The 27296-nt window shown below is 63.1% G+C and overlaps 6 protein-coding genes across 6 annotated transcripts; 2 read left to right on the forward strand and 4 right to left on the reverse strand.

Moving 5' to 3' along the window:
• Window positions 1-11463: 11463 nt before the first annotated feature.
• Window positions 11464-12585, forward strand: EMIHUDRAFT_314596 (hypothetical protein; the record flags this gene model as incomplete). Its single annotated transcript, XM_005782643.1, has 2 exons — window positions 11464-11970; window positions 12280-12585. 2 exons carry the CDS (start codon window positions 11464-11466, stop codon window positions 12583-12585), a joined length of 813 nt encoding a protein of 270 aa, XP_005782700.1.
• A 528-nt stretch (window positions 12586-13113) lies between these two features.
• Window positions 13114-14062, reverse strand: EMIHUDRAFT_233096 (hypothetical protein; the record flags this gene model as incomplete). Its single annotated transcript, XM_005782644.1, has 2 exons — window positions 13114-13158; window positions 13496-14062. 2 exons carry the CDS (start codon window positions 14060-14062, stop codon window positions 13114-13116), a joined length of 612 nt encoding a protein of 203 aa, XP_005782701.1.
• Window positions 14063-15914: 1852 nt separating this feature from the next.
• On the reverse strand, window positions 15915-18847 carry EMIHUDRAFT_365526 (hypothetical protein). Its single transcript, XM_005782645.1, has 11 exons — window positions 18385-18847; window positions 18101-18196; window positions 17801-17855; window positions 17579-17633; window positions 17352-17433; window positions 17203-17282; window positions 17087-17132; window positions 16889-17010; window positions 16757-16816; window positions 16478-16688; window positions 15915-16406 (listed from the first exon to the last, which is right to left on the reverse strand). The coding sequence occupies exons 1-11, from the start codon at window positions 18826-18828 to the stop codon at window positions 16017-16019; spliced, it is 1641 nt and encodes a 546-aa protein (XP_005782702.1). The 5' UTR covers window positions 18829-18847; the 3' UTR covers window positions 15915-16016.
• Window positions 18848-20489: 1642 nt separating this feature from the next.
• On the forward strand, window positions 20490-21245 carry EMIHUDRAFT_113394 (hypothetical protein; the record flags this gene model as incomplete). The annotated part of the gene is made up of 1 exon (XM_005782646.1): window positions 20490-21245. The coding sequence occupies one exon, from the start codon at window positions 20490-20492 to the stop codon at window positions 21243-21245; it is 756 nt and encodes a 251-aa protein (XP_005782703.1).
• A 268-nt stretch (window positions 21246-21513) lies between these two features.
• On the reverse strand, window positions 21514-22412 carry EMIHUDRAFT_113395 (hypothetical protein; the record flags this gene model as incomplete). The annotated part of the gene is made up of 2 exons (XM_005782647.1): window positions 21514-21903; window positions 22173-22412. 2 exons carry the CDS (start codon window positions 22410-22412, stop codon window positions 21514-21516), a joined length of 630 nt encoding a protein of 209 aa, XP_005782704.1.
• Window positions 22413-25521: 3109 nt separating this feature from the next.
• EMIHUDRAFT_442573 (hypothetical protein) lies at window positions 25522-26646 on the reverse strand. The gene has a single exon (XM_005782648.1). It carries the CDS (start codon window positions 26577-26579, stop codon window positions 25584-25586), a length of 996 nt encoding a protein of 331 aa, XP_005782705.1. The 5' UTR covers window positions 26580-26646; the 3' UTR covers window positions 25522-25583.
• Window positions 26647-27296: the final 650 nt, after the last annotated feature.

The following is a 27296-nucleotide window of genomic DNA, read 5'->3' on the forward strand; positions in this document are numbered from 1 at the left end:
TCTGAAAGGAGCGAGGGATCGAGCGAGGATCGATCATCTGAATAGGCGACTCGGCCCCTCGCCCCTCCTCACGCAGAGAGCGTGCGACAATGCGGAGGCACAGCGTGCGCAGGGAGACCAGGCCGGGCGGGGCCTCATCCAAGGAAGAGAGAAAGGCGTCGCGCTCGCTGCCCTGCATGCCGAGCAGAGGTTGCGTCGGCACTGTGCCGCCGGTACTCCTCGTTGATGAGCACGGAGAACTCCGACTGAAGCCGCATGCACTTCTCGCACTCGCTACGAGCAAGCCGATGCTGAAGAACAGCCTCGTGCAACACCTGGCAGGCCGCACGCAGCGACACCGCCGTCTCGCTCTCGATCCCGCGCGCCGCGACTGTGTGGAGCGCGCGGAGCAGCACGAGAGAGAGGCGGCCGGAGGCGAAGCACGTGTCGTGCTTTGCGATCGCAATCGGCATGAGCACTCGGCAGATGCCGCGCAGATGCGACTCTAGCCCTGCGATGTAGCTGCCCTTGACGTCGCCAAGGCATCGCCAGCCAGGAGGGTGCTGCCATGCCGCAGCGACGTAGCGCTCCCACTCCGCGTCGATGAGGAGACACACCGGCTCGCGCAGCACTGCCGAGTACGAGAAGAGCTTCCGAGCTCGGTCGTGCGCTCGGTGCTGCCGTGCGCGAGCGCGCAGAGTGTGGCAGGAGAGGTTGGGTACTCTCCGTCCCGACTCGCCCACAGCCGGCCGTGGTGCTGCGCCTCGAGCTGACCAAGGTACCAAAGGAGGGAGGAGTAGTGGCCGCTCTTCACGCCCGCGCACGGATGTTTGAGCAGCGCGTACATCTGCTTGTGCCCCGTGAACTCGCTGACCGAGAACTGGCTCGAGAAGAACACGGGCTCCCCGGCGTAGTCGCCACGCCGAGCGAGGAAGCGAGCACGGCGATTAGAAAGGCACGCCTCGTGCCGCCCGTTCGTGTCTCGTCTCTAGTGGCCAGATCCGGAGGCGGCTGGTTGCCCGAGAAGATGGAGGACATGGCTAAGCTTCTGGTGGTGGTGGGCAAATCTGGTTGGGTGATGACGGGTTGCGACGGCGGCGGCGGCGGCGGCACGGCGGCCGGCGGCACAAGAGCGCGAAACACAGGGTTCGGGCTCCTTGCCGCGTAGGGAACTGCCGCCTTATTTAGGTCGGCTCCGTTGATCCTATCCTGCGGCACCTCGAAGTCGAACACTCACTTCGAACCCCAGCCCACCACTAAACAGACAATTCACAGATACTATTAACCAACGACCCATTTCGTGTACCAACCCGTCGTGTCGCGTGTGTATCGCCAGCAGAGAGGGGGTCACCACATTGCCGCGCATTCTCTCCCTCTGCCTTGTCGGAGAGATTCCAGCCGCATCGGAAGCTTGCTGCAAGTCCCTACAAGGTACAAGGAGGCTAGGACGGATACGGGATAGCGCGCAGTTCCTGGGCAATGTCATTCTCGAAAGTGGCCTGTTCAGAGGTGTAACGCAACATAGAGATGGGCGAGGCACGCCGTGTCAGACGGTAGGAGCCTAGACAGTGGTTGAAATGGGAGCGGCTAAGATCAATCTGTCAATCTCATCATGGGGGGCCGAAGACATATGCTCTAACTGTAGGGTTACACGTGAGGAACGTGTTGCCTTTGCCCCTGCTATCACGGAAGGTGGCGCGCCCACCTTGGACGCCGCCTGTAGTGTTGGGGTAGTGTCGAGAAAAGGATATGATATCATTGGCGTCCATGCAGGCAAGGAGGTTGTTCAGCACATGCAGGCGGTGGCTAGAGCGTGCACACCATCGGGGTAGGTGAGCAGTCCACGAGGGCATCCTGAAGCTCAAGAAGAGCATGCTGACGCGTGGCGCCGCCTAAGCGCCTCGCGAGGGTCGTGTGAGCCTCCGCCTGCACGGGGCGATAACGTCGTGTCTCCCCCCCGTTCGTCTAACATGCGCCAGAGCGGGGCCTGCAGCTGCGGGAGCATGAGGGAGCGCAGTGGCGCCGGGGCGCGCACGGTCACTGCGACCATGCCGCCAAACGCCTTCAGCGTGCGAGCCTATGATGCGTTCAACTGCGCGGGTGCTGCGAATGCAACGGCCAAAATGCTGCAGCACACGCGCAAGGTGGCCGGCCAAACCGCTCAGTTCAAAACCGCATTGCACGCCAACAGCACAGAGTGTGCCACCGCCTGGGCATGCACAGCGTCTCGCATCATCGAGCATGACCGCGCTGCAGGACGGTTTGTGATACGGCCTCGAGCTGGCGCCGCCTGCAACACAAATCTGGTCCTCTCCGACGACGCTGGCACCAGCGCGGAGCTGATGCGCTCGTTCGGCCCCGATGGATGGGAGCTGTTTGCAGAGGGCCATGAACTGGCCCACGCGCTCGGGCGGCACCACGGCGGCTGCATCTACACGGCTGAGTATCACATCGGGCGTTCTGGGCGATACCGCCTCAGCATCGCACAGACGCACCAAGGCAGTGGCGCCGCGGTGGACGAGTCGACGCCTGTGTGGCACAAAATGCAGTTTGTGGTGGTTCACTCGTCCTGGGAACATCTGTCGACTCGCAGGATGCCCGCCTTCCCCGGATGCTCGCCGTGGGGCCGCTGGGTGTGGCCTTACGATGACAACGAGCCCTGGGTGCGGGAGGAAGTGCGACCCTGCTTTGGTGGCGGCAATTTCGCTGGCTTCGACGCAATGCCGTGGGCACTCAACCTGACACACTTTGAATGGCGCGCGTTTCCCCGATGTGAACCTTCGCATCTAAAGGGCTGGCAGCTACTCGATGGCCCCGAGCGCGTCCATGCCTGCCTGAGGTCAACGCAGGACCCCAAGCGGCAGACGACGACTTCCGCACTTTTTCTTGGGGACAGCCAGGTGCGCACCATCTTTGAAAGCCTACCCGGACGCACTCCGTTGGCGGCGGCCGCCAGTGGCAAGGCCGCAGCGCAGAGTACGCTGGGGGCAGTCTCCACACGCTCATGCTATGGGGAGGACGTTTACGCCGAGGCGACCAGTCACGACCCAGACCCTGAGCCGGGCACGCAGCGCATGGGCCTGCGCCTCAAGTACAGTTGCGAGCGGGTGAAGCTGTGCCTGGAGCACGACCAACACGACGGGCCCATCCTCGCCTCAATTGTCCAGTGGGGAGAGAACCGCGCCATGAGTATTCAGCAGCATAAGTTTAAGGGCCTCAACGACACCGATGCGGTGCCTTATCGCCAGCGGATTGATGCTCCCTGGTGCGGCCCAACGTTTGCGGGTGCGTCCGCGCTCATCATGGGCTGTCAGAACCACCCGGCCAGTGGGGCGCATTGGACCTTGGAGCAGTACCGGACGTTCATACACGAGCTCGCCATGAACCACACACGCGAGCACCTCCTGCATTCGCCAGTGGTCTGGCTTGAGGGTCACTCCCTTCCAGTGAGGCAGGGCCCACGAAGGGTATCAAAGGACTGGAGGACGTCGCAGCGAGCGCAGGTCTTCAACCGCGTCGCAACCGCCGCAATGACGGCCGCTGGCGCGAGGGTGGTGCCGCTGGGAGTTATGAGCGCTGCGATAGCCGAGGCATCTATGGACGGAGCGCACCCCAATCCATTTGCCGCCGCCACGTTTGCGAGGATGGCGCTCGCCGCGACGTGCCCGCAGTATGCCTCGTCGCTCGTCGTAGCGTCGGATGGTTGATTCTTATCCCTTACTTCTTTCAAGTCACTCTCTCTCTCCTTCAAGTCTACTTTGTTCGGACACACGTAATGCATGTACGGAAATGTTAACCCCCTTCCGAATATGGCGCGGACGACTCTGAGACGGTCATTTCCCCTAGGATTTACTTTCTCACTATAGCGGCGCCGTGTAGGGCGGTAGGGTGGGGGTTTATAGCGACCGTACACACAGGAGGAAGCTCCGGAGCGCGCTACAAGTAAGACCGAAGAGATCTAATCTTCGGCACGGCGCGCAAGGGGAGGCGCGATAGCGAACAGAAGAGGATGCGGCCGGCGCTCCAGCTGATGGCATCGCGGAGCTCACAGGCGTCGCGAGGACGACGGGACGCATGGACTCGAGCTGACCGCACCGCCGGGACGCAAAAAAGAATGCGATCGTCTCGGGGTGGTCACTGATTTAGGCTCCCCGCCCTTGCGAAGTCGTTAAGACCGTGTCGCCGCTCTCGGCCCTCGGGCGCTCCCGCACTGGCGCCCCCCCGGGGCTACTGTGCTCGCAGGCGCAGCCTTATTTGAAAAACACAGCAACAGCAGAAAGAAAGAAAGAAAGAAAACAGACAACCCAAGGGAGGGATGGGAGGACGGCACGCCGCCACCACACAGGGATTTTAAGGAGAGGTGTGTGGTGCGCTATCCGTCGCCCACCCTAGGGAGTCTGCCTCTTCCTATCTCTCTTCGCAGTCTCTCGCCGATTCTCGCTGCAACCTTCATGCCACCTCGCGGCCGTCCCACCCTCGTCGTTCTCTCCCTTGTCACTTCCTCCTCTGTCGCGTCGTTCTCTTCTGCCTCGTCCTGCGACGCCGCCGCCTGCCGGTCCCTTGTTCTCGCGGCTTCTTTCGCCTTTCGGCGCAACTCCGTCCTCCTCGCGGCGTATCCTGGCCCCTCGAGTCTATCGAGCTCCCCTCGCGCAAGGACCACATTTCTGACTCCCACTCCGATCATTTGCCTACAGGTCATGTTGTTGCTCAGGTCCACTCTCTCTTCGAACACTCGTGCCTCTACGGATGATGCCGGCGCTGGGGTCCCCTTCGGATGCATCGTGACATCTGACAACTGAATTTCCACTGGTTCGTCCTCCTCTGAGTCATCTTCCCCGTCCTCCTTCCGCTCGGCTCTTCGCTCGGTACGTTCGGTGTGGCTCACCCTCCATGCCGTGAACAGGCGCTTTATCCACCCTATATTCTTCTCTCGTTCCTCTGCCCGTGCCTTGGTCTTGTCGTTGTTTCGCACCCATGTCTGTATGGCAATCGAGGCTGCCTTCCCCACTACCTGTAGTTCACTCGTCACCTCTCCCGCGAGCTCCCTTCTCTTTCTTTCGGGTATGCAACAGCAGACGAACCCTGGTAATCCCCCCTCACTTTCTTTCGTTGAAAGAGCAACGCGATATATAACCCACCCACTCTCCTGCCCAGCAGCAGCAAAACGGGGTGGCTACGCGCCGTCCGTGGAAATTGATTCGGTACAGCGCCAATGCACGCTCGAACAAGCTTCGCCTGGCTGGTGGGCGCGTCTGCCGTCCCACCTGCCCCACTCGGCACGAACATTCGAGACTCTCTGAGTCCAATTCTGCATGGCGACGGCAGGCCTCGCAATGGGCCGAAGCGCCAAGTTGCATGAGCACAAGCTCGCAGAGGTACGAGCTGCGACTAGCGAGCTGCGGTGCATCTTCTTCGAAGCAGAGCTGCCTCCTGTGTTTCCGAATCTGTGCGATCAACGTTACAAGGAGGATGGGCCTCTGAATATCACCACACTGGTCAGCCGTGTCAGGCTGGCAGTCAACTGTTGCACGCACCAGCCGGCGTTCAGCGACAGCACGATCCGGCTGAAGATGCTGACCTCCCTCGCCAAGGGCGGGCGTGGCGAGAATGTGGATGTCTTCGCCATGTTCGATGCTGCCGAGTTTCTCGGTCCTGCACAGCCGCACGTGGCCTCTGATAGCAGTGCCCCTCGCCTGGCCTCATTCCGCAGCCCGGACAGGACAGAAGAGCAAGCACAGGCAGAATATACTCGGGCCACCAACAGACACTACTCACGGCTGCGGTCGGCAGCACGCATGCAAAAAAGGGAGCGGGACAACGGCCGAATCACGGAATGCCGAGCAAAAGCAGCAAAGGCCCCCCAAGCAGCAGCACATCTGCGTGCAACATTCGATGCATGGCGTGCGGAAATTGCGCGAAGGAGGGAAAGGCGCCACGAGCAGGAAGCAGAACGGCAGAGAATCGCAGAGTGGCACTTGTCGCGTGGCTCGTGGCACGTGCGCGCGCTTATGTCAGAGGTAGATTGTGTCACCGTCCGGTCCCCGCGTGGAGGTCGTCGAGTTGACGGAGGCGCCTGCCGTGCGCGGCGACGAGATGGCCGAGGCGACGGCCGAGACCTTGCGCACGCTCACCCGGCCTCCGTCGCGGGTCGCGCAGCCCGCGAGGATGATCTTTTTGTACTCCTGCGGCGGAGCGCGGCGGAAGGAATGGCAAATCTCACGTGCGAGCCTTGGGCAGCGGTGGCGGGCGGACACGCACCTCGAATGTGACAACACCATCGTCCGACATGTCCGCCCAGCCGATCATCTCGTCCACACGGTCGTCGATGTCCACCTCTATCGTGACCGTCTTGCTCGCGGCGCAGAGGAGCGCCTGCTTCAGCTCCCGCGCATCGAGATGGCCGTTGCCATCTAGGTCGAGCTTGGCGAATGCGTCTTGAAGTGCCGCGTCGCTGCCGAGGGGCCGCTCAGGAACGAGCGAGTGCCACGCCTGTTTCAGGTGCGTGCGTGTAGCATTCAGTTCGTCTCGACATCACAGGCGACGAGAACAGTGAGCGGCACGCCTCGCTGGCGGTCAGCATGTCCTCGTGGCCACGGTACGTGCGCATGCCCAGGAGGGGGTACGTACGCATGCCGAGGAGGGGGCGGCGCGAAGTCAGCGTGAGAACGAGTGGGCAGCGGAGCATGAGCATGAGAGTCCTCGTTGAGTGGACTGGCTGCCCCCGGGCCGATCGATGATTGCTTCGTCACGGGCCAAAAAAGTGTTTAAAGGCCAAAACCCGCGCGCATTTCTTTTCTTATGTGCGTAATTCGTTTCGGCGCTGGCGAGTAGAGGCACACGCACGCTCTCCCGAGGTCTCTTGGAGCAGAGAGCCCCGGCGAGCCCTCGAAAGAGCAATGGGTCCCCCAATGGGTCCCTCGAGAGGGTACCCTGGGTGGGCGTGGCCCCTACTCGCCGTTTGCTCGTCTTTTCTTCACGATGTCCACCCCGCCGCGCCGCCGCTCGCGCCGCCTCGCCTCCGCCTCCGCCGCCGCCCCCTCCCCAGACGCGCCGCCGCCCGCCCGCCTGCTCGACCTCCCCAGGGAGCTCCTCGAGCGCGTCCTCTCCCGCTTCGAAAGCCCCATCGACATCGCTCGCGTCGCGGCCGTCTCTCTCCTCTTTCACTCGCTCGCGGAGCAGTGCATCCGCTTGTGGGCGCAAGAGCGCGACTTCGAGCTGCCAGCGCAGCCAGAGGGCGAGAGCTGCGCCGTGCGGTGGCTGTGCTATGCGGCGTTGCTGCACGAGTCCAACCCGCCGGCGAGGGCGGCGGCAGGCTCCTCCCACAGCCTCTTCATTGACGGCGAGGGGCGGCTCTCGTCGTGCGGCTCGGCGGATGACGATCCAGGCCTTCTCGGCCACGGCGAGGGCGTGACGCGGCTCAACACGCCGACCCGCCTCGCGTCGACGCTGGGCGGCGAGCGCGCCGTGAGCGTGTCGGTTGGGTATTGCCACAGCCTCGCCCTGACCGCCGACGGCAGCATCTGGAGCTGGGGCGATGGATTCTTTGGCAAGCTGGGCCACGGCGACGAGCAGAACCAGTGGCTGCCGAAGAAGGTCGAGGCCTTTGCTGGCCAGCGCGTCGTCGCTGTATCGGCGGGAGATCTGCACAGCCTCGCCGTCACCGCCGACGGCTCCGTCTGGAGCTGGGGCTATGGAGGCTTTGGCCGGCTAGGCCACAGCGACGAGGAGGCCCAATGGCAACCCAAGAAGGTCGAGGCCTTTGCTGGCCAGAGCGTCGTCGCTGTGTCGGCTGGAGGCGATCACAACCCGCCATCACCGCCGACGGTGCCCTCTGGTCGTGGGGCTATTGCGGCTTTGGCCGGCTGGGCCACGGCGACGAGCAGAACCAGCTGCTGCCCACGAAGGTCGAGGCCTTGGCTGGCCAGCGCATCGTCGCTGTGTCGGCAGGGCGGCACCTCAGCCTCGCACTCAACGCCGATGGCGCCGTCTGGAGCTGGGGCTGGGGCGGTGGCGAGTTGGGCCACGGCGACGAGCAGCGCCAGCTGCTGCCGAAGAAGGTCGAGGCCTTGGCTGGGCGGCGCGTCGTCGCCGTGTCGGCAGGAGACTGCCATAGCCTCGCCATCACCGCCGACGGCGCCGTCTGGAGCTGGGGCGATGGCGAGGAAGGCCGGTTGGGCCACGGCGACCAGGAGTCGCAGCTGCTGCCGAGGAAGGCTGAGGCCTTTGCAGGGCGGCGCGTCGTCGCTGTGTCAGCGGGAGGCAACCACAGCCTCGCCCTCACCGCCGGCGGCCATGTCTGGAGCTGGGGTTGTGGGAGCGAGGGCCAGTTGGGCCACGGCGACCAGCAGGACGAGCTGCTGCCAAAGAAGTTGGAGGTGTGGGCGAGCCAGCCGAGCACGCCCTTCTCCTCTGACGGGGAGGGCAGCGACGAGGGCAGCGACGAGGGGAGCGACGAGGACAGCGACGACGAGTGGATCGTCGACGAGGGCAGCGAGGAGGCCAGCGAGGAGGGCAGCGAGGAGGAGAGCGAGGAGGACGAGTAGTCGTGAGAGCAAGGGAGAGCTCGGGGAGCGGCCGAGAGAACGCGGTGACCGCGGCGCGACCGGTGTGGCGCGGGCTCCCTTCCCGGGTCGCTCGTGTGAGTCGCTCTCGGGGGCAGTGTGTGTGTCGGCTGTCGGAGTCGCGAGTGCGCGCGTGTGGGTTCGAGACCGCGCGCGCGCACACACGCGCGACACGCGGTGTGCATCGCCATCAGCATCACGCATCAGTGACGGCACCTGCATGTCGTACTTTACATGTGGAGGTCGTTGCGTCGTTCGGCGAACGCTGAATGCGGTGCTTTTTACAATAGCCGTATATCGAGCCAAGGCCGTGGCCACTAGGAAGGCGCGCCATATGAACACGCGTGAAAACCGCGCCGGATATGCGCGCGGCATTCGTGCACAAAGCAGACACCAGACCTCGGTTTCCCATAGGGTTTCTGCTGCGGTTTCCCATGGCGGTTTCCCATAGCCGAAAACCCAGGGGTCGGTCGGTTTCTGCGGCGCGCTCTGTTTTTTCTGGGATCTGTTTTCTGGGACACCCGCCTCGATTTCCCGTGGGATCTGCCTGTGGGTCTGGTTTCTGCGGTGTGAATACATCTCCCGCTTCGTCCTAATGAGCTCATTCCGGCCAATGAACAGGTTCCCCATCCGATTTTTTTCAAGTGGGAACAGCAAAAAGCGGAGCACTTGGAGCACTTGGAGTGCAGTCATTAACCTCACATCCAGGGCCGGGGAGCTCAGAAGCGCACCCAGCGGGCCGGATGATCGGGATCGGGTTACGGGCTAGAGAGCCCTAGCCCCGGGGGTGCGCGTTCGCAGGGAAAGGGCCTTAAAGTAAACACGGGTCTCCGAGGGTTGGCTCCGCGCTCCGGGTTTCCCCTAGCAGCAGACCGCCCCCTCTACTCGGAGCTATAATGAACACCAGACATGAACACGACACGCACTCTCACACGGCGTCATCGCTCAGGGCCCCTTCGCGCGGGGTCCTCGTCCTCACTCCAGAGGAGGCTCCCCTCGCGGCATGCATTTTGTTCTGGTTTCTGGTTTCTGCTCCGATTGGTCGCGACTGGTGATGAGTGTTAAGCTGAGGTTGTCAACGCCGGGTGCGGGTAATTCTCGGCACGGATCGGCACGTGCGGTAGCGTGCGATGAGGCCTTGCCAGCTCCTGGTGGTGCCCTCAAGATCGCCGCGCGCATTGGCCGCTCCGCCGACGTTGTGATAGAGCTTCTTTCTGTCTCCAACAGAGTAGATCCAAACACTCTATTGATAGGTGATAGGTACTCAAAACACTCGCACAACGCCTGCCTTTCACAGCTCAGCCTTTCAGGGCTTGGGCATGACAAGCTCAACGGCCCCGCCGGTCGGCGTCCGATGCACGAGGCAGCCATGTTGGCTGCCACGGCGTTTCCGCTCGGGATCGCGGCAGCCTGGCGGACTCGACCGCATCGCAGGCCTCCCTCCCGTGAGCCACAAAAGTGCGTGGCAGCGCGGCGCGCCGCCAACCTCGCTTTCGGAGCAGAAACCAGAAACCAGAAACCAATGCCTGCAGCCTGGAGCGATAAAACGGTTCCCCCGAAGGGTTCCTCCCACCCAGAACATGCTGCTGTCTTAGTACAGGGTATATTGTTGGCAAATCAAGTCTTAGTACTCCCGTTCGACCCATTCGGAATCCGATTAGTTAATGAAAGGTCATTCCGCCGGAATGACCCCTCCACGGGGAGATAGATCGTTCACACCTCGAAAAACACCAGAACCCAGAGTGTCTGGACCGATATTCCCATGGCCCGGATGTTTTCTGTGGGATGTGTCGAAAAAGCAGAATACTCCTCCTCCTATAAGTCAGACGGTTTCTTGATAGCTGATATGCCAGGGAAGAGCCTGGTATCTCAGTATGTTATATCCTATGATATAACATAGTGGTGTCTGGTTTATGCACACCTCGCGCGCGGACCGCGGGCGGGGGCGGCAGCCGGCAGCGCGGCGGCACATCAAGGGCCACGACCGCTCTGCCGACCGCCCTCCCGCTCCCTCGCCGGGGCAAGCTGGCGAGGCACTCCCTGGCCGACACTCCCCGAGCATCCCCCCCCCCCCCCCCACCCACGCCAACAGACGCACGTAGTTCCCTCTCCTCGCGTGGCTCCCACCCCGAGGACCTCTGCCCAAGCTGATGGTGCCCAGCCCAGAGGGCCTCAGGGGCTGTAGAGTCACACCTAGGAGAGGGGGTAGCTCACACATTGTGGGCCGCACTGACCCTTCTCCCACGTGCCCTTGCCCGCCCCTCTGACCGCCGCCCGAGGCCCGACTTTGAGGGGCTGGTGAGCCCCACCGTTGCGCCCTCACCTCACGCTGACATATCCTTTGGGAATGCCCATGGGCTCTAGGGACCCGGGGGCAGCTTTGCCCGCGGGTGCCATGCTAGGCTATGGTAGCCATTCTCCCAGAAGCCAGATTCTCCGCGGAGAGGCCGGAAAAGTGGCCTAGGCGGCCTCCGCTCAAGGATCGTTTTTATTTTCTGGTGACTCAGGAAGGAGGGGTATGTGTGCTCAAATGACAAATCGCCATGGCCCATGCAACCGCCGCCCCGCATCTACTCGATTACAGCGCCACACAGCGGTGGACGGCGAGACACTGACGAACGAGGAGCACAGCGTGTATCGAGCGTGTGGCTGGTAGGCACTTGTGGTACCGACAGCCCCTGTGACATCCGTCCGCATCCGCTTGTAATGTTGTAAAAAAAGAAAGAAAGAAAACAGACAACCCAAGGGAGGGATGGGAGGACGGCACAATGTTGTAAAACGGCCACAAAGGTCGCAGGGAAGAATTCTTTTCACAGCCGGGCACAATCCTGGGCCCGCTTCCTAGGTTTTCAAGCTCACCGACGAAGGGCGACCGCCCCCTGTCGCAGGCTCCGACGTGTGGCGGCGGCTGCACAGTACACATATGGCAAAGCCGGCGCTTCCACGTGTCCTCTTCGGCACGTCCGCGCTCGGCAACCTCTTTGTGGAGCCGACGCACGACGAGAAGAAAGCCGTCGTCGAGCAGGTCCTCAAGGCCGTGCCGACAGCCCTCTTCGACAGCGCAGGCAAGTACGGTGCCGGTCTAGCGCTCGAGGAGCTCGGCCGCTGCCTCGAGGAGCTCGGCGTGGAGCCGGAGCAGGTTCTCATCAGCAACAAGCTCGGCTGGAAGCGCGTCCCGCTCACCACGCCCGAGCCGACCTTTGAGCCCGGCGCGTGGGTCAACCTGAAGAATGACGCCGTCCAGGCCATTTCGTACGACGGCATCATGGAGTGCTACCGGCAGGGCAACGCGCTTCTCGGAAAGTACGAGGCGCGCATCGTGTCAGTGCACGACCCCGACGAGTACCTGGGCGCGGCGGCCGACGAGGCGGACCTCGAGGCGCGGAGGGCGGACGTGCTCGGCGCCTACCGCGCACTCGCGGAGCTGAAGGTGCCGAGCTACAGCCGAGAGCTACGGCCGAGATACAGCCGAGCTACAGTCGAGATACAGCCGAGTATCCGGCCTGAAACGGCCCCTCGACGCCTCCAGACAGTCTCGCCGAGTGCTCCCAGGCACCGCCCACCCCTGTACACCGGGCCTTGCACACTTTGAAGGCCGCGGGGCTCCTGTCGTTAGACGTGGAGTCGCGAGGGTCGCCCCCCCCCCCCCCCCCCTTCCTGATGTCGCCCCCCTCCCCCCCCGCCCCCGCCTCTCCGTGCAGGCGCCCTTGACGCGCGCCGTCGCCCGCTCGCCCGGCAGGCGGTCTTCAACGCCGGCTTCCTGATCGGCGGCGACCACCTCGACTACGTCAAGATCACCCGCGAGAGCCGGCCCGACGCCTTTGCGTGGCGCGAGAAGTTCACCGCGCTCTGCGGCGAGTTTGGCGTCTCCCCCGCGGCGGTGTGCGTGCAGTTCAGCTTCCTCTTCCCCCAGATCGTCGCCGTGGCCCTCAACACGACGAAGCCTAGCCGGGTGCAGTCCAACGTCGAGCTGGCCAACGCGAGCATACCGCCCGCGCTCTGGAGGCGGATGAGAGAAGAGGGGCTCATCTCGATCGATGTGTGAGAGCGGAGAGGGAGAAACGTAATTACGAATTTGACGGTGCACCGGTCTCCGGTCGCGACAAGGAGGAAGGACACTCCAGTGCTCAAGTGGGCGGGACGCGACGGCCCCCGGGCACCTCGTGGTTGCTCTCCTCTTCCAGAGAGTCCCTCCCGACGGGGACCGGTCTTGGGCCTTTCCAACGGCCAGGCCGCTCGCTTAAGGCTGATTGGCTAGACGAGCGGCCCACCTCCAACGGGGCGGTCTGGATCACACGGGGGATGACATCCTGCCTCCCGGCACACCGCGCCGCCCGGGAAGGAGGTCTGGTTGCTCCGCCGCCGGACCGCCCTCTCCACCACCCTCGCCCAGGGATCTACAACGCTGTCTTAAGGTCCGACAGGTTCGGCACCGGGCACCGCCTCGGTATACAAAATGCGCCTGCGGGCGGACCCTCACAGATCACAGATCACTGGGACACTCGCAAGCCACAAGGGGGTGTGCGTGGACAACAGGGACACCGCCATCACCTAACGCGCCCGGCCACTCGCATCAAGCCCACGAACGCCGCACCCGCCAGAGCACCGCCCAAGTGCCCTGAGTGCGCCACCGCCGAGCCGCCCGGGTCGTGCGCCGCTGCAAGTAATCCCCAAAAGTCGGAGAGGACGTAGAGGCCTGCGGAGAGGTGTGGCAGCGGTCAGACGCACGCCTCCCCACACGCGCCGGTGAGAGCACTGAACTCACGTGGTCGTATGGGGTGCACTATCCTCGCCGAGCCTTGCTGTTGCTGCTGCTGCTGCTGCTCCTCCTCCTCCTCCTGCTGTTGTTGCTGCCGCTGCTGCTGCTGCTCCTGCTGCTGCTCCTGCTGCTGCGTCTCCGGGTCCGAGGCGCGATCTAGGCGCCATCCTGCAAAGCCGATTGCGGGGATCGGCACCAGGAAGAAGAGGTAGACCCTCCGGCCTGGGTCGAGGACGCAGGCCCCCGTGACGCAGGCGGCCACCGCGCCGCTCGCGCCCACGCAGCCCGCCGCCTGGATCTCCGCCCGCTCGCGCAGCGCGCTCGTGCGGTCGCGCAGCGTCTGCTGCTCGGCGAGCCAGGCACTCGAGCTGACGACCGAGCCTGCGAGGTAGAGCGTCGCGAAGGCTGGCACGCCGAGCCGGCGCGGCAGGCTCAGGCCAAAGAAGCTGAGCATCACCATGTTGGTGAGCAGGTGCGAGGGAGAGAGCTGCGAGAAAGCGGACGTGATCATCGTGTGCCAGCGCCGGCGCCGCACGCTCTCGAGGCTGAGCACAAAATGGCGGTGCATGAAAGGCTGCCACCTCCGATCCTGCCAGAAGGCGTGCACAACCATGTTAGCGCCGACGACCGAGAACAGCGAAAGCTCAGGCACGCCCGACTGCGTCACGAAAGACGGAGGCGGAGGCGGCGGAGGAGGTCGCACGTGAGGGCGGCGGCCAAAGGCGAGCCCACGAGCGAAGCGGCGGGGGGTCGCCCGGAGCATATGTGTGTGTGGGGGTGGCTGGGCAAGGCGAGGACAGGTGGCGGTGTTTGGGGTGTGAATGTGGTTTTTGTGCAGCGCATTCTGCTACACCAGACTGCGGGGTTTCTTTTTTAATACCTTAATTCTTTGAGGTTGCAACATGTATGTAAAAGAGTGGTCGAATTTCGTTAGTTAGGCAGGACAGGCAGGAAACGAATCGGAAACGAATCGGAAACACACACACAATAACAAACAAAATGCCTCCTTGCCTCCCCGGCATCGTACGCGGACGTGCGCGGGGCCTTGACCGTGTCCATCGGCAACCGCACGAAGAGGGAGGATCGATGAGGGCCGCCGAGAGCGATCCTCCGGCCAACTCTTGTCTGTCTGTGGACTGTGCGTGCCGTCATCATCTGTCCAGCGTCCACCCATACCGCGTTGGCTTAGGGTACCCCTAGGCTTAAAAGGGTGGGCCCTGGGGCGCCTGCGGCTTAAACGGCTTAAAACCTGCCAGGCAGGGCAGGTTTTATTAAGAGCTGCTGGGCCGCCGATTCCTTAAACGGTCTTAAACGCTTAAACGGTGCGGGAGAGCTCCCGAGCCTCCCATCCCTCCATTGGGGTGTCTGTTTTATTTATTTCTTCCGACCCCCCCCCAACCTGGTTTGTGGAGCTCCCGCACATGTCTAGACAGTCCTGAGCCTGTCCAGACAGTGTCCAGACAGCGTCCAGACAGTGTCCAGACAGCGTCCAGACAGCGTGTCCAGACAGCGTCCAGACAGCGTCCAGAGAGTGGCACATGGCTCCACTCTTCACAGTAAAGTCTCGTAGTCGTGGCTGGACGACCCCTGACAGCACCCCTGGCGCTGCCGAGGCCACTCCCCACCCACCCACCCACCCATCCGCATGCCGCTTTCTTTACTTGCCATTGAGGGGGGGGGGGGCGTCTAGACAGCAGAACTTAAGAGAACTTGAGAACTTGAAGTTTGAACTTGTAGTTTTGTCTAGACAGCTGTCTAGACAGCTGTCTAGACACACGCCCTCTTCACAGCAGGGTTCCGCAAAGTGCCCGCGAAAGTCGGCAGAGCGGCAACTGTGGCGTATTCTGGGCAACGCCATGACGTTGTGGAAAGGGCAGAGCAAGCGTGGGCACGCATTGGTCGGGTTCCATGCTGCAGCCGCGAGCCCCGCGCCGCAGCCGATGAAGAAGCTGCGGGCCGGCAGTAGCCACGTCGACCCGCCGCTGCGCATCGGGCAAAGCGCGAGCCCAGCAGTTCAGTCAGGCACGCACGCTGCACCCACGACGGCGGCCTCGGGGCGCGCGCGACCGAACGCGCTTGCGGCGCCGCCACGCCGTCCTTTCACATCGGTTTCCATTGAGAAAGATGTTTTGTCCACATACGTCATACCACGTCCATCCATCCAACCAAGAGAATGCAACTCAAGTTTTGATCGCTCACAGCTGGCCGACGTGTTGTTGAGTATCAGAGTATGATTCCTGTCTGCAGGTCTATTCACACCTCATGCGATCTTCCATGTCCAGACAGCGTCCAGACAGTGTCCAAGACAGCGTCCAGACAGCGTCCAGACAGTGTCCAGACAGCGTCCAGACAGCAAAATCGGAGCGTCTAGACAGCTATTCAGACAGTAATAGCACTTGAGTGTACACAGCTGATTGAAGTAAAGGGAAATGATGCAGCTGCCTGCCAGAGCAGAAAGATTCCTTAATTCTCTCCACTACAAAAAAAGTCCAGTGCGGAACCGAGATCATGGCCCCGAATGCCGTGCTCTCTAGGTAATGTGCGGGAGCTCCACAAACCAGGTTCCATGAGCTTTTAGTTTGTGCAGGGGGGGTACCGAGCAGTGAGCGGCCGCTGGTCAAAGGTGAAGGGGTGGTTGCGTCTCGCACCCCTCGTCGTTTGGCGTGTCCGTTTTTATTATATATTTATTTATGAAAGGGGGGCGCGCAAGCCGCAGCCTAGGCCCATCCCCGGCGCTCGGCCAGCTCGCCGCCGATCTTGCACAGCTGCTCCACCAGCAAGTCGAGGTCCTCGAACCGGGTGCGGTGGTTGGTCAGGTTGATTCGGATCGCGAGCACGCCGCGGATCCGGGTCGTCGAGGGGACGGCCACCCCGCGCTCCTGCAGCTCGACGACAATCTCGTCATTCAACGCGTCGAGCGCCGCCCCGTCTGCAGCCACGCCGCCGCCGCCGCCGCCGCCGCCGCCGCCGCCGCCGCCGCCGCCTCCCAGCAGCCCCGCCGGCTCGTAGCGGAATACGACGATCTGCAAGCTGAGCGGGGCGAGGCGGGTGAGAGTGGGCGCCTTGTCGACCAGCGCCGCCAAGTGCTCCGCATGCCGCAAGTTGGCCTACGCCCGAGGCCCGGCAGGCCGTCAAGAGGGGCCACCCGCGCGGCGGAAGCGCCCCCCCGCGCCGCAACCGTGATTGCCGCGCCGAGCGCTCGCGTGCCGTGCTCGAGCAAGTGCGACCAGACCTTGAGCGCCCGGAACCCGCGCGACAGCTCGATCCCCAAGTCCACGGGCCAGGGCGCGTTTGCGGCGAGTCCGCGCGCGTTGCCGGCTAGGTAGTCTGGCGAATGCCTGCCGCCGCCGCCGCCCGCGAGCGACGATGCGCGGTCGGAGAAAGCGCGCCTGTTCATACCCAGAGGTGTGAAGAGACACCGCTCGCACCCACCGCCAGCAAGTCGGCTACGGCGCGCAAGTGCGTGTCGCCGTCGCGGACGAGCACGCAGCCGCAGTCGTAGTTGACGTGCAGCCACCTGTAGAAGCCGACCCCTCGCCCTGGGGAATCTCGGTGACTGTCGGAGGCGAATGGGGGCAGCTCTAGCAACTTGTGGAAATCAAACGCGAGCGACGAGGCGCGACCCATCCCCCTCAGCCGCGGCCGCACCTCGTCGCTTAGCACAGCCGCCGCACCAAAGGCGCCGTCCACGTGCATCCACAGCCCTTGCGCCTACTCTCGGCGGGCTCTCGAAATCTCGGGGGGCATCTCGGATGAACCTCAGGGCTCTCCGCCACGGCTCGTGCGCCTCCGCCACGTCCGCTAGCGCGTCGAGGTCGTCGATGGCGCCCACATTGACGGAGCCTAACTCTCAGGCAATCTCGGCTCATCTCGGGCACTCTGAGGCAATCTCCTCGGCCCGCGTTGACGGCGCCGGCGGTGGCCACGAGCAGCCAGGGGGTGAGCCCGCGCCGCCTGTCCTCGGCCACCATAGCGTGCAGCGCCTGTGGACGTGTCGCGGACATGTCACGGACGTGTCGCGGACAGGGCCCGCCGCCAAGCGTCTGCAGCGCCGGCACGTCCATCGTGAACGCGTCCGTCACGGGGACGATGCGCAGCGCGTCCGCACCGACGCCGAGCACGTCCAGGGCGCGCCTGCGGGTGAGTCGGCGGCGGAGTCTCGCTGGCACGTCGCGTGCCGACGCCGCGCACTGCACTGGCTGTTGCACGAGCGAGCGTGTGCTGCACTAGCGAGAGCTTGACGCGTGCTGCACTAGCTGCTGCACGAGCGGGCGCGCGCTTGATGCAAGAGTGCGTCCCCTGCGCCGCGTAGCCCACGAGGCGAGTCGGCCCGCCTGTGGGAAGGGGCAGAGAGGGTGCATTGCAGGCTCGGAGAAGGCTCCGCGTGGCACACGTAGCCGCCCTCTCTCTGCCTCCGGCCCGGGGCGGCGGCGATGGCGGAGGGCTGGGCGGCGGCGGCGGTGACGGGGGCGGCGGGCTCGGTGGCGGGGGTGAGGCGCGCCGGCGAGGCCGCCCTCACGGCTCGCGTCAAAGCCAAGCCGCGCGTCGCGAGCCGCCTGCGGGACGTGTCTCGGACATGTCACGGACATGTCTCGGACATGTCGCGGACGTCGCGGACAAGGGTCAGGCGACCGCTCGTCCTGCCCCTCCCCTCAGCAGAGCGGGCGGGAATGCTGAAGCATGCACGCCACGTAGGTGGAGCCTGACCGTACTGCCGCGTGCCCTATACCGGCCCGTTGATACTGTGGTGCGCGGCACGGGGGGCTGTGCTGTGTGATGCGGGGCTGTGGTGTCGCGCGGCCTTGAGCGCGAGGACGGTCGCCATGCTGGTCCCGCTGACGAGGAGCCCGCCGGCCGAGGCTGGGAACCCCATCATCTCCTTGCACCACGTCAGCACCTGTCGGCCCGTCCGTCCGTCCGTGAGAGAGAGGGGGAGGGGGAGAGAGGGGTGTCCGTCCGCCAGTGTGACACGCGCACCCCTGGCACGGCGGGAGGCAGAGCACATGGGGCATTGCACACCAAGCGTCGTGTGCGTTCTCGGAGGACGGCATCGCCACAGACATGAGTGGGGCCGTCAGAGCTCACCTGCCGCTCGACGTAGATCCCGACGTGGTCCCGCCCGCCGCAGTTGGCATTCATCGCGGCGCCGACGAGTTCTGGAAGCACACCGCCGGGGCTGCCGCTGCCGTGGACCCAGCCGAAGAACCGCGGGTGTGTGTTGCCGGCTCCGTACGGCAGCAGCGCCAGCAGCCTCTCGCACAGCTCTCCGTGCGCAAGCCCGTCTTCTGGCGGTACCGGCGCTCGCAGAGCCTCCTTTAGGTCGTCGGGCACCGGCGTCCAGACGCGACCCTCCGACGCAGCCTCGAGTTTGTCCAGCGACGCGTCGAGGACTGCATGCGCGCTGGCGCGGAGAGTGGCCCAGTCGGCAGGGTCGAGCGAGGTCGGGCTCGGAGAGCCCATGCCGCCAGCACCGCCAGCATCTGAGCCGGAAGTGGCGCCACCACGGAGCCACGCGAGCGAAGCGAGCATGGCTCGCGCCAACACCGGGCCGCCCAGCCAGAAAGAGAAATCGGGTCCGCTTGAGCCTATGCAAGGTCGTGGGATCACGTGGGGTGGTGGAACCGCGGAGGCAAAGATGGCCGCGATTGCTCTTTTTGCGGAGAGGCGGCGGCGGCGTATGCACGCTCACCTCACATCACAGGCCAGCGGCCGGGGGGGTGTGGGGCAACTTCACTTGGAGTGCATTTATTAACCGCACGCCCAGGGCCGGGGAGCTAAGAAGCGCACCCACCGGGGCGCGGGGGGCCGGACGACTGTTATCGCACGTTGGAGTGCCGGTTACGCTTTCTTTCTTTCTTTGGACGCGACGCGTAGCAGAGCCACCCCCCGGACCCCGGGGGGGGGGGGGGGACACACCTTACGGGCGCCTTCATGTAGCACTCCGCCCCCGGCACCGGCACCGTCGAGACGATGGCATCGCTGAAGAGCTTGCAGCGCTGCTTGCCGTTGGGGTAGGAGGCGTGCTCGAAGCCGGTGCAGGCGCTGTCGTAGAGGCACCTGTCGTGGCAGTTGCTCTTGGACACGCCCCACAGCTCCTCGTACGCGTTCCCCTTGTTGTTGTCGTTGGTCCGGCAGGCGCCACTCTTCGCCCACGTAAAGATGGGGTGGACGCCCGCCGCCTGGCCGGCCGCCGCCGCGGCGGCAGCCGGCGAGGGCGACACGGACGGCGGCGGGGGCGACGGTGAGGGCGACGCGGACGGCGGCGGGGGCGACGGCGAGGCCGACGGGGGCGGCGGCGACGGCGAGGCGGAGGGCGGCGGCGGCGACGGCGAGGCGGAGGGCGGCGGCGGCGACGGCGAGGCGGAGGGCGGCGGCGGCAGCGCGTACTCCACGTTTGGCGAGACGGTGGACTCGCCGTCGGCGTTCGAGCCCCAGCACTCCGCGAGCGATATTAGAGGCTCCCTGGTGCGGCAGATAGCCGGAGAGGAACTGAGGATGCACACAGGACGGGCTGGACAGGGGAAGTGGGACTGCCGTGCTAGCCGGCTCACAGGTCGAGACTGGCGCCTTGGCGCCTTGTACTTGGAGCACTTGGAGTGCAGTCGGCAACCTCACATCCAGGGCCGGGGAGCTAAGAAGCGCACCCAGCGGGCCGGATGATCGATATCGGGTTACGGGCTAGAGAGCCCTAGCCCTGGGGGGGTGCGCGTTTGCAGGGAAAGGGCCGTAAAGTAAACACGGATTCTTTCGTGGTGGCTTTGTGGTTGAGATGGCTCTGCACACGTCTCATCACCATAGACTTTAGAGTCTCCTAATCTGATATTACCTAGATACCCGCCTGAGGCCTGTACAGATGGCACCATCAATCACCGGCGCCCGGAGCGAGAGAGGAGATAATCCTCATGTAAAAAAAGGACCAAAGTTGTTTGGTATTGCTAAAAAAAAAGGACGGGGAGCGCAAAGATTTCGTCTTGAGGGCTGAGTGTCATCGCACATCGGGTTGGATTTGGGGATGCAAAAACTCAGCGAAAACCCTGTCAGCAGAGTCCTCCTACGGGAATGTACATAAGAGCTACATACACTGAGAGAGAGAACTGAGAGTACACTGAGTACACTGAGAGTACACTGAAAAAACGCCCTCCTCGGGCGCTTTCTCCGAACCAAAAGAAGAAATACCGCGTCGCGGGACGATGAAGCGCGGCGTGGCCTCCTCCCCCTCCTCCTCCTCCAAGGCGCGCCGTCGCCGCGCCGACACTCTTGACGCGCCGCTCGTCGAGGCTCTCCGAGCCTCGCCGCGTCCCTTCCTGCCGGCGAGCGAGGCCGCGTCGAGCGACACGGCGACGGAGCGGGTGGTTGAGGCAGTCAGAGTCGCATCCAGCAACCCGGCGCTGGAGTGCTTTGGGGTCGACGGCACTGGCGTTCTACTCGGCGTGGCGGCGGCACAGGCGCTCGGCGCGCTGCGGGTGCGCGCCCTCGTCTTCCCGCTTGAGCTCTCGCTGAGCGCCCCGGCTCAAGAGGCCTTCATCCGGCAACTTGGCCGCAACCGCTGCCTCCGCTCCATCACGCTCAGCTCCACCAACCTGGACGCCGCGGCGGACGGCCCGGACGAGCGCTGGAGCCCGCGCGGGTCCGCGTTTGTCGAGCAACTCCAGGCGCTTCGGAGGGAGACGGGGCTGCCGGAGCTCGAGGTTTTGGGCGACGAGGCGTTTGCGGAGGGCGGGGACAACGAGGAGGGCGGGGAGGAGGAGGGCGAGGGAGGCGAGGGAGAGGAGGAGGACTTTGTGCAATGCGACCGACGCCAATGCAGGCGCGAGATGACCAGCCCCACCGAGATCGTTTTCACCAACAAGTTTGGGCAAGACTACTGCGCGGCCTGCGCGGCGGCGATGGAGCCTCGGCCTGACTTGCGCCAGTCGACGGTCGCTGTCCGGCTCGCTGAGGGGTGATCGTTCTAACCGTCCTCGAAATTGTCGAGATATACATGAAGAAAATGTGATCGTGCACGTGTTTTCAAAGTGCGAGAGCGGTGCAGGGTCAACGTGTAATCGTGTACACACAGCCTCGCGGCTGACAAATAACAAGTGTGAGTGTTAGAGTTGTTTGGTATTGCTAAAAAAATACTCTCTCTCATAAATATACATACATAAATAACGAGCGTGACCGCGTTGGGCGTTGGGGTGTCGGGTGGAGAACTCCGCTCGCCAGCTCTCGGTCTCACTGGAGTGACTCTGTCTCGGACAGGAGGGCAGCCGCCGCAGCGTCAGCATCGGCGGTGAAGATCAGATTGTGACGGACAGCTAGATTCAGCTTGTCGATGTCCTGTCCGTGGCACTCCTGCGTCCGCTCGTCGGTTGGCTTGAGCTCTCGGACGGTCTCGTTGCGCAGAATGCAGACTGCCTTGGTACCCGGCACAAGTGGGAATGGCTGCTCGTGCCAAACCCCCTTGTGCATCACAAAGCCTGCGCTGCCATCGAAGGCGAAGCAGCGAACCGCGTCAAGATCCGGCTCCTCTGCCGACTCGTTGGACGGGGCAAAGAAGCCAACCAGCGGCTTGCCCTCGAGCGGAATGAAAGCCTGCGTGTGCTTGTAGTGCCGCTCGAGGAACTATGCACAAGCGACCTCGACTGTCTACGTTTGACATCTAATCTCAGCTTCGAGCGCCGCGCCTTGCACTCGAGCGGCCTCGGCTCGTAGCAGAGCACAAGCACACACCTGTGGAAACGATGGCGTGCTTTCGCATGTTGGATAGTGCAGTGGTGCGGCTCCAAGGTGCAAAGATACTAGGTCGTAACTAAATGTGCTGAGAGATTCCATGGGCTAAGGCGCGATCACGTGTCTTCATCGGATGCGAAGTTGGTCGAGGGGTTGACCACCCTGACTGCCTGGTAGTGTGTAGAAGTGGACGAGGTGGAAGTGTCGCCGAGAAGCGTGCCGAAGGGCGCAAAGTTCTCCGGCGTTGCAGTGACCACGGGGATGCGGCGCACGGTGTGGCCCGCAGTGCACTTGGACAAGCCGAGCGAGCGGGTCAAGCTGGGCCTCGTGAGAATGTGCGAGCATGAGCTGCACGCTGGGCGCGACCAGGTCGCGGCGAACCCAAGTTGCTGAGCAAGCATCGAGCCAGTGCGGAGCTTTGGCGCTCGGTGGAGCTGCGGTAGGTGAGCTGTGGCCTGTGGGCCGGTGTATTTTATTTTCAATGTACGTACGTACTCTCAATGTACGTACTTTTAGCTTACTGGGAGAAAAGAGAGAGGGGGTTGTGCTCTCTAGGCCCCTAGGGGCCCTACGCGCGGCGTGAGAGCTCGGAAGCGAGCTTAGCACGGCGATCGAGGATGGCACGGTTCACCCCCTTCACCGAAGCGATGGAGATGCGTTCCGCGTGGTGTGACACAAATGAGAGGCGGGAGTGGGGAGGGTACGCGGTGCGGTCAACGCCCGAGCGTTGAGCCTTGCGCGCAAGGCGGTTGATCTTTGCAACCGCAGGCGGCGAGAAGCCGCCGCCGAATGTCTCGTGGAGAAGCAGGTTGAACTTGTTTCGTTTGCCGAAGATCCCGTCATGGTAATGGCCACGCTGCGACTTGACGTAGCCTTGGCCGGTGGTGTGGTCGAACGCACGTTGACCACGGAACCCGCGTTGCTTGCAGCCCCTGTTTGCAAGGCGGGCGCGCTCTTCGGTGTTGCCGAAGGCGAACTTGTCTCCAACGGAGCCGGGGTTGCCTCCGGTGTCGGCGCGGCCGACCCCAACAGGCAAGCCACCCCGGAGGGGGGTCCAAAGTTTGACCTCGCTGATCTCGTCTTTGCCTCCAGGCGCCTCGCCCGGCTCAGCCATGCCCTGCCCCTACCTACCTACCTACCTACCTACCTACCTTACTTATGGGAAACTAAAAAAGAAATCACGGGATGGGTGAAGGTGGGATACCATACCTTCTATTCCAAAAGTTATTTAGCAGCATATCTCGCATTTACTTGATATCCCGGCGCGTCCCGATAAACCGAAACGACGTGACCGTCCAACAATCGCCGCGCGCTCGGCCTCAGTAAGGCCGCATGCGGCTGCTTCGCGCACTGTCCAGACCGGCATGTGTCGGCGCAGCACTGCTGGCTTCTCGGTCGCCAGTCGTGCTCTCGCTGCCTGCCGGTGCTGATTCCCGCGCGGAGGCTCGAGCGCAAATCGGCCGCCAAAGTCCAACAATGTGCCCTGTAGGTGACCTTGCTGGTAGAGCACCGTCCGCTGGCGGCGGCCAGGGCTCGGCACGGATAGATCGGTGCGCGCTATGAGGTAGAAGTCTATCTGCGGCACCGCCTGACGCCCTCACAGCCCCAGGTGTTCTGCGGCTCCATCAGACCTCCGAGCGGCGTAACAAAGGATACAGGCACTCCAGCCTGGAGACATCGACGTCAAGCGGTGCATGGCGGTGGCTAGACCACTGATATTGACTGTGACGCCTGGATGCATGAGGATTGCCGCGGATTCGGAGCTGCTCGTCTCCGTAGCGGCCTTGCGTGATCCGTGACAGTGGTGCAGACAATGCTAGAAGACGCTCCTTGACGGGTCTCTGTGGACGAAGGCCTCCAGCTTGGGGCTGCTCCAGGCAGCCCTGTCACACACAACTCCTCTTGTCCCCTTGACCAGCGCATTTGGCCCATAGTTCACACTTTGTTCTTCTCCGAGCGCACTCAACCCGACCCGGGCATGTATCAGTCCTCACCACCCTCAGACCGTGTAGGCGATGTGCGTGACTCTGTCTGTCCTTCATATGGACCATCACGACCCAGGTGATGTGTGTACAAGTCATTGTACGCACAGTTGGCATTGCATCGTTAATATTATCGCGTCGGGCCGAGTACGAGCTTCCCCGCTCCCGCTCCCGCGGCTGCTGCTTCGGGACGGCGCCGCGGACGACTTCAATGGACCTCTGAGTGGGAGGTTCGGCCCGGGTCCGCCCTCCTGCGGCCAGGCTGGGTGCACCCGGTACCTGTGGGCTGGGGACAGCCAAGTAGATCGGCGTCGGACCGCGATAGGCCCGATAATGGGACCATTGTTGGAGCCCGGGATATCGGGATGTGAGCAGTCTCCGGGCGTGTTTTGCGTGGTCACGTAGCTATGTCTCCACGTGGCCTGCGGCTTCTGTGAGTCAAACCACGCTTGTCAGGGATGGGTATGGCATGTGTTGCGAGGCTGGTGAGCTTTCTGGCCGTCAGATTCGGCTCTACCGTCCGGTGTGAAAGGATTGTTGGATCGGCTGGTTTATCAAGTAAATGTGAGATACCGGTTTCGGATATCGGCGAACGATCGGAAGGGTGCCGCCTGCACACAAATGGAGTCCTCGATGTGTGCACCTCAGTCCCAGAAGCTTGGAGCTTCAGGCCGCAACCACGCGGCTAGGTGGACACTAAAGTGCCATTTTGGCGCCAAATCTTGGCGCGAAATGACACGTGTCTTGGCGGGAGAGTGGTGGCTGCGCCGCTCGCCAGCGCTGCTGTTGAGCGCCAGCTGCTGCTCCCTTCAACCAGACGGCCGGGCCTGCGCAGCACGAGCGCTGGCCTTCCTCCTGCACCACAGGAGCGCGCCAAGGCGCGCGTCTGGGCAAGCAGTGCGTCTCATCGCGATGCGAGAGTCGACGCTGTGACGCCGCCGCTCGCCGGCTAGAATGACAGTGGCAGCATTCGAGTACGCGTCGAGCTGTGCGTACCAGCACTTGTATGCGAGCTTATTGTGTCCCTGAGCTACTGTGGGGTGCGTGGGCTCAGCTGCGGAGCACGTACTGGGCGGCGGTAGGGGGGTGCTGCTAATAAACTTTTGGAATAGAAGGTACCAACTTAAATAAAGTGATGGTTGGTGGTACTCTCCTGCAACCACAGTCCTTCCTGTGACATGGCAGGCCACTCTCAAGCCCTACAAGCACCAGATCAACGACTTGGGGAGGGTTGACATCGTGATTTCCGCGGAATTTTTTTTGTTCTGCTGTGAAAATTCCGGCGTGAAGAGAGGGAAAAACCCGAAGGGAGGGCCCAGACCTACCGCTACCCTACCTACCCGTCATGATACCCGGCCAAGCAAAAATAAAATACACCTGCTGTGGGTGAAAAAACAAAACACGCGAGGGATATAGGAAGGAGGATTGGGGGAGCGCGCAGAGGGAAAAAGAATTTAAACAAAACAACTCTCTCTCACAGCACACAGGCTCGACACAGGTGCGAACTGGGAAAAAGAATTTTCTGCAAGACGTAACGAATTTTTATTCATCCGGAGGGCTGGCCGGAGCCGTGGGCAGGATCTCCACTACCTACCGGGCGGTCACTCCAGGCCCGAGCAGGAGCGACTGTGGGGAGAGGAAGCTCGAGAAGTGGTCACCTGGTCGCAACTCTTTGTCGTAAATGTACTCGCCCTTGTCGTTGTGAAGAGAAGGCAGGAATGCCTTTTGGAGGATCTCGCGCGTCTCGCGAATGTACACCGCACCCTTGCTGAACCAGCAGTCGTCGCCGACAAACCGAAGCACCAGCGTGTGTCGTTCCGGGCACGAAGCTGACACGGGAGCCGAGCCGTGGATCGTGCCGGGGTGCACGACGACGACGTCCCCGGGCTCGAGATCCCAAGCGCAGTACTCCCAGTGCGCGCGCTCGTCCTCGGTCATCGGCATGACCGGCTGCACAGACTCGGGGACCATTGGCTCATCGGGGTCCATGCCGAAGATCGTCCCCGGCGCGAGCTGGTACACTGGACCTCTGTGCGATCCCTTCACAACCTGCAGGCAGTTTTCCTTTGGGATCGGCTGGAAGCAGATCCAAAAGAGACCGACGTGCAGCCCACGAAAAGGGACAGCCAGCGAGTCCTGGTGAAAGGGCGTGTCGCTCCGCTCCGCTGAGCGGCCGTTGTCCGAGTCGCCATGCCGCTTCCACCAGAGCTCGTGGTCGAAGAACCACACGCTCTCGGATCCCCATAGCTCTGCCAAGGTGGACGCGAACGGAACCTCGTTCACCATGTCCAGCACGGCCTCGTCATCGGTCCGATGGCCGATGGCCGGGTTGTACAGGGTGCCGTCGGGGTACTTGACCTGAGCGCCCCTGCGGACGGGCTGGTTGAGAGCGTCGTCGTACACCTTGCGGCACTTTTCAAGCAGCGAAGGGCTGAGGAAACCCCGCAGCACGACTGCGCCATTCTGCTGGAACTCCTCGGCAAGCGCGGCCGCCTGTGAGTGCCCTGCACGCAGGCGCAGCGCTGCCGTGAGCGGCGCTGAGGATATGAGGCTGAACGACACGAGCGGAGCCCCCAGACCCAGCATTGCGGTTAGATAGGCAGCTGTGCTGCCCAAGGCAGCTGCCTTTTGCTCCCCTGGCAGCTGTGCTTGGCAAAGCCGGGCACTGGCGTGCTGCAAAAGCCTGCCAGAAGGCCCAACTTGAGAATCGTGCTTTTTGGGTTGGGTTGGGTTGTTGGGTCGGGTTGGGTTGTTCGCGTGAGGTTGGGTCGTCGGCGTATGGTGCACTGAGCGAAACACAACAACTAACTAACAACCTAACAACAACTCTACCAAGCGCACATGAGTTTCAACCCTGTTCTCTCCCCGCACAACTGTTTGAAAAACTCTGAACAACTTGTAAACAACTATCAACCAACTCTGAACGACTTGTGAACAACTATCAAACAACTCCGAACAACTTGAACAACTTGAACAACCATCAAACAACACAATTGTAACTAACAACGAATGTGAACAACCCGAACTCCAACTTGCCCCGGGGGCATTGGACGGCGGACCGAGGCCGCGTCGCGTGTGACCACTCGCGACGCCGCACGAGATCAACACCGACGGCCGCCGGCTCCACCATGCGCCCTCCATACCGGCGGCTCTCGCTCCTCGCGACCGCACTCCTCGTCGCCACTGCACTGCCAAGCTCCACTGCGGCTCGCTGGCCGGACGCCGGGGACAGGGCGTCGGCGGTGGTGACGCTCTTCGCCGCCGGCGTCACCACCGCCGCCATCGCGGCCGCGGAGGGATGCA

Source organism: Emiliania huxleyi, assembly GCF_000372725.1.
Source record: "Emiliania huxleyi CCMP1516 chromosome Unknown EMIHUscaffold_188, whole genome shotgun sequence".
NCBI lineage: Eukaryota > Haptophyta > Isochrysidales > Noelaerhabdaceae > Emiliania > Emiliania huxleyi.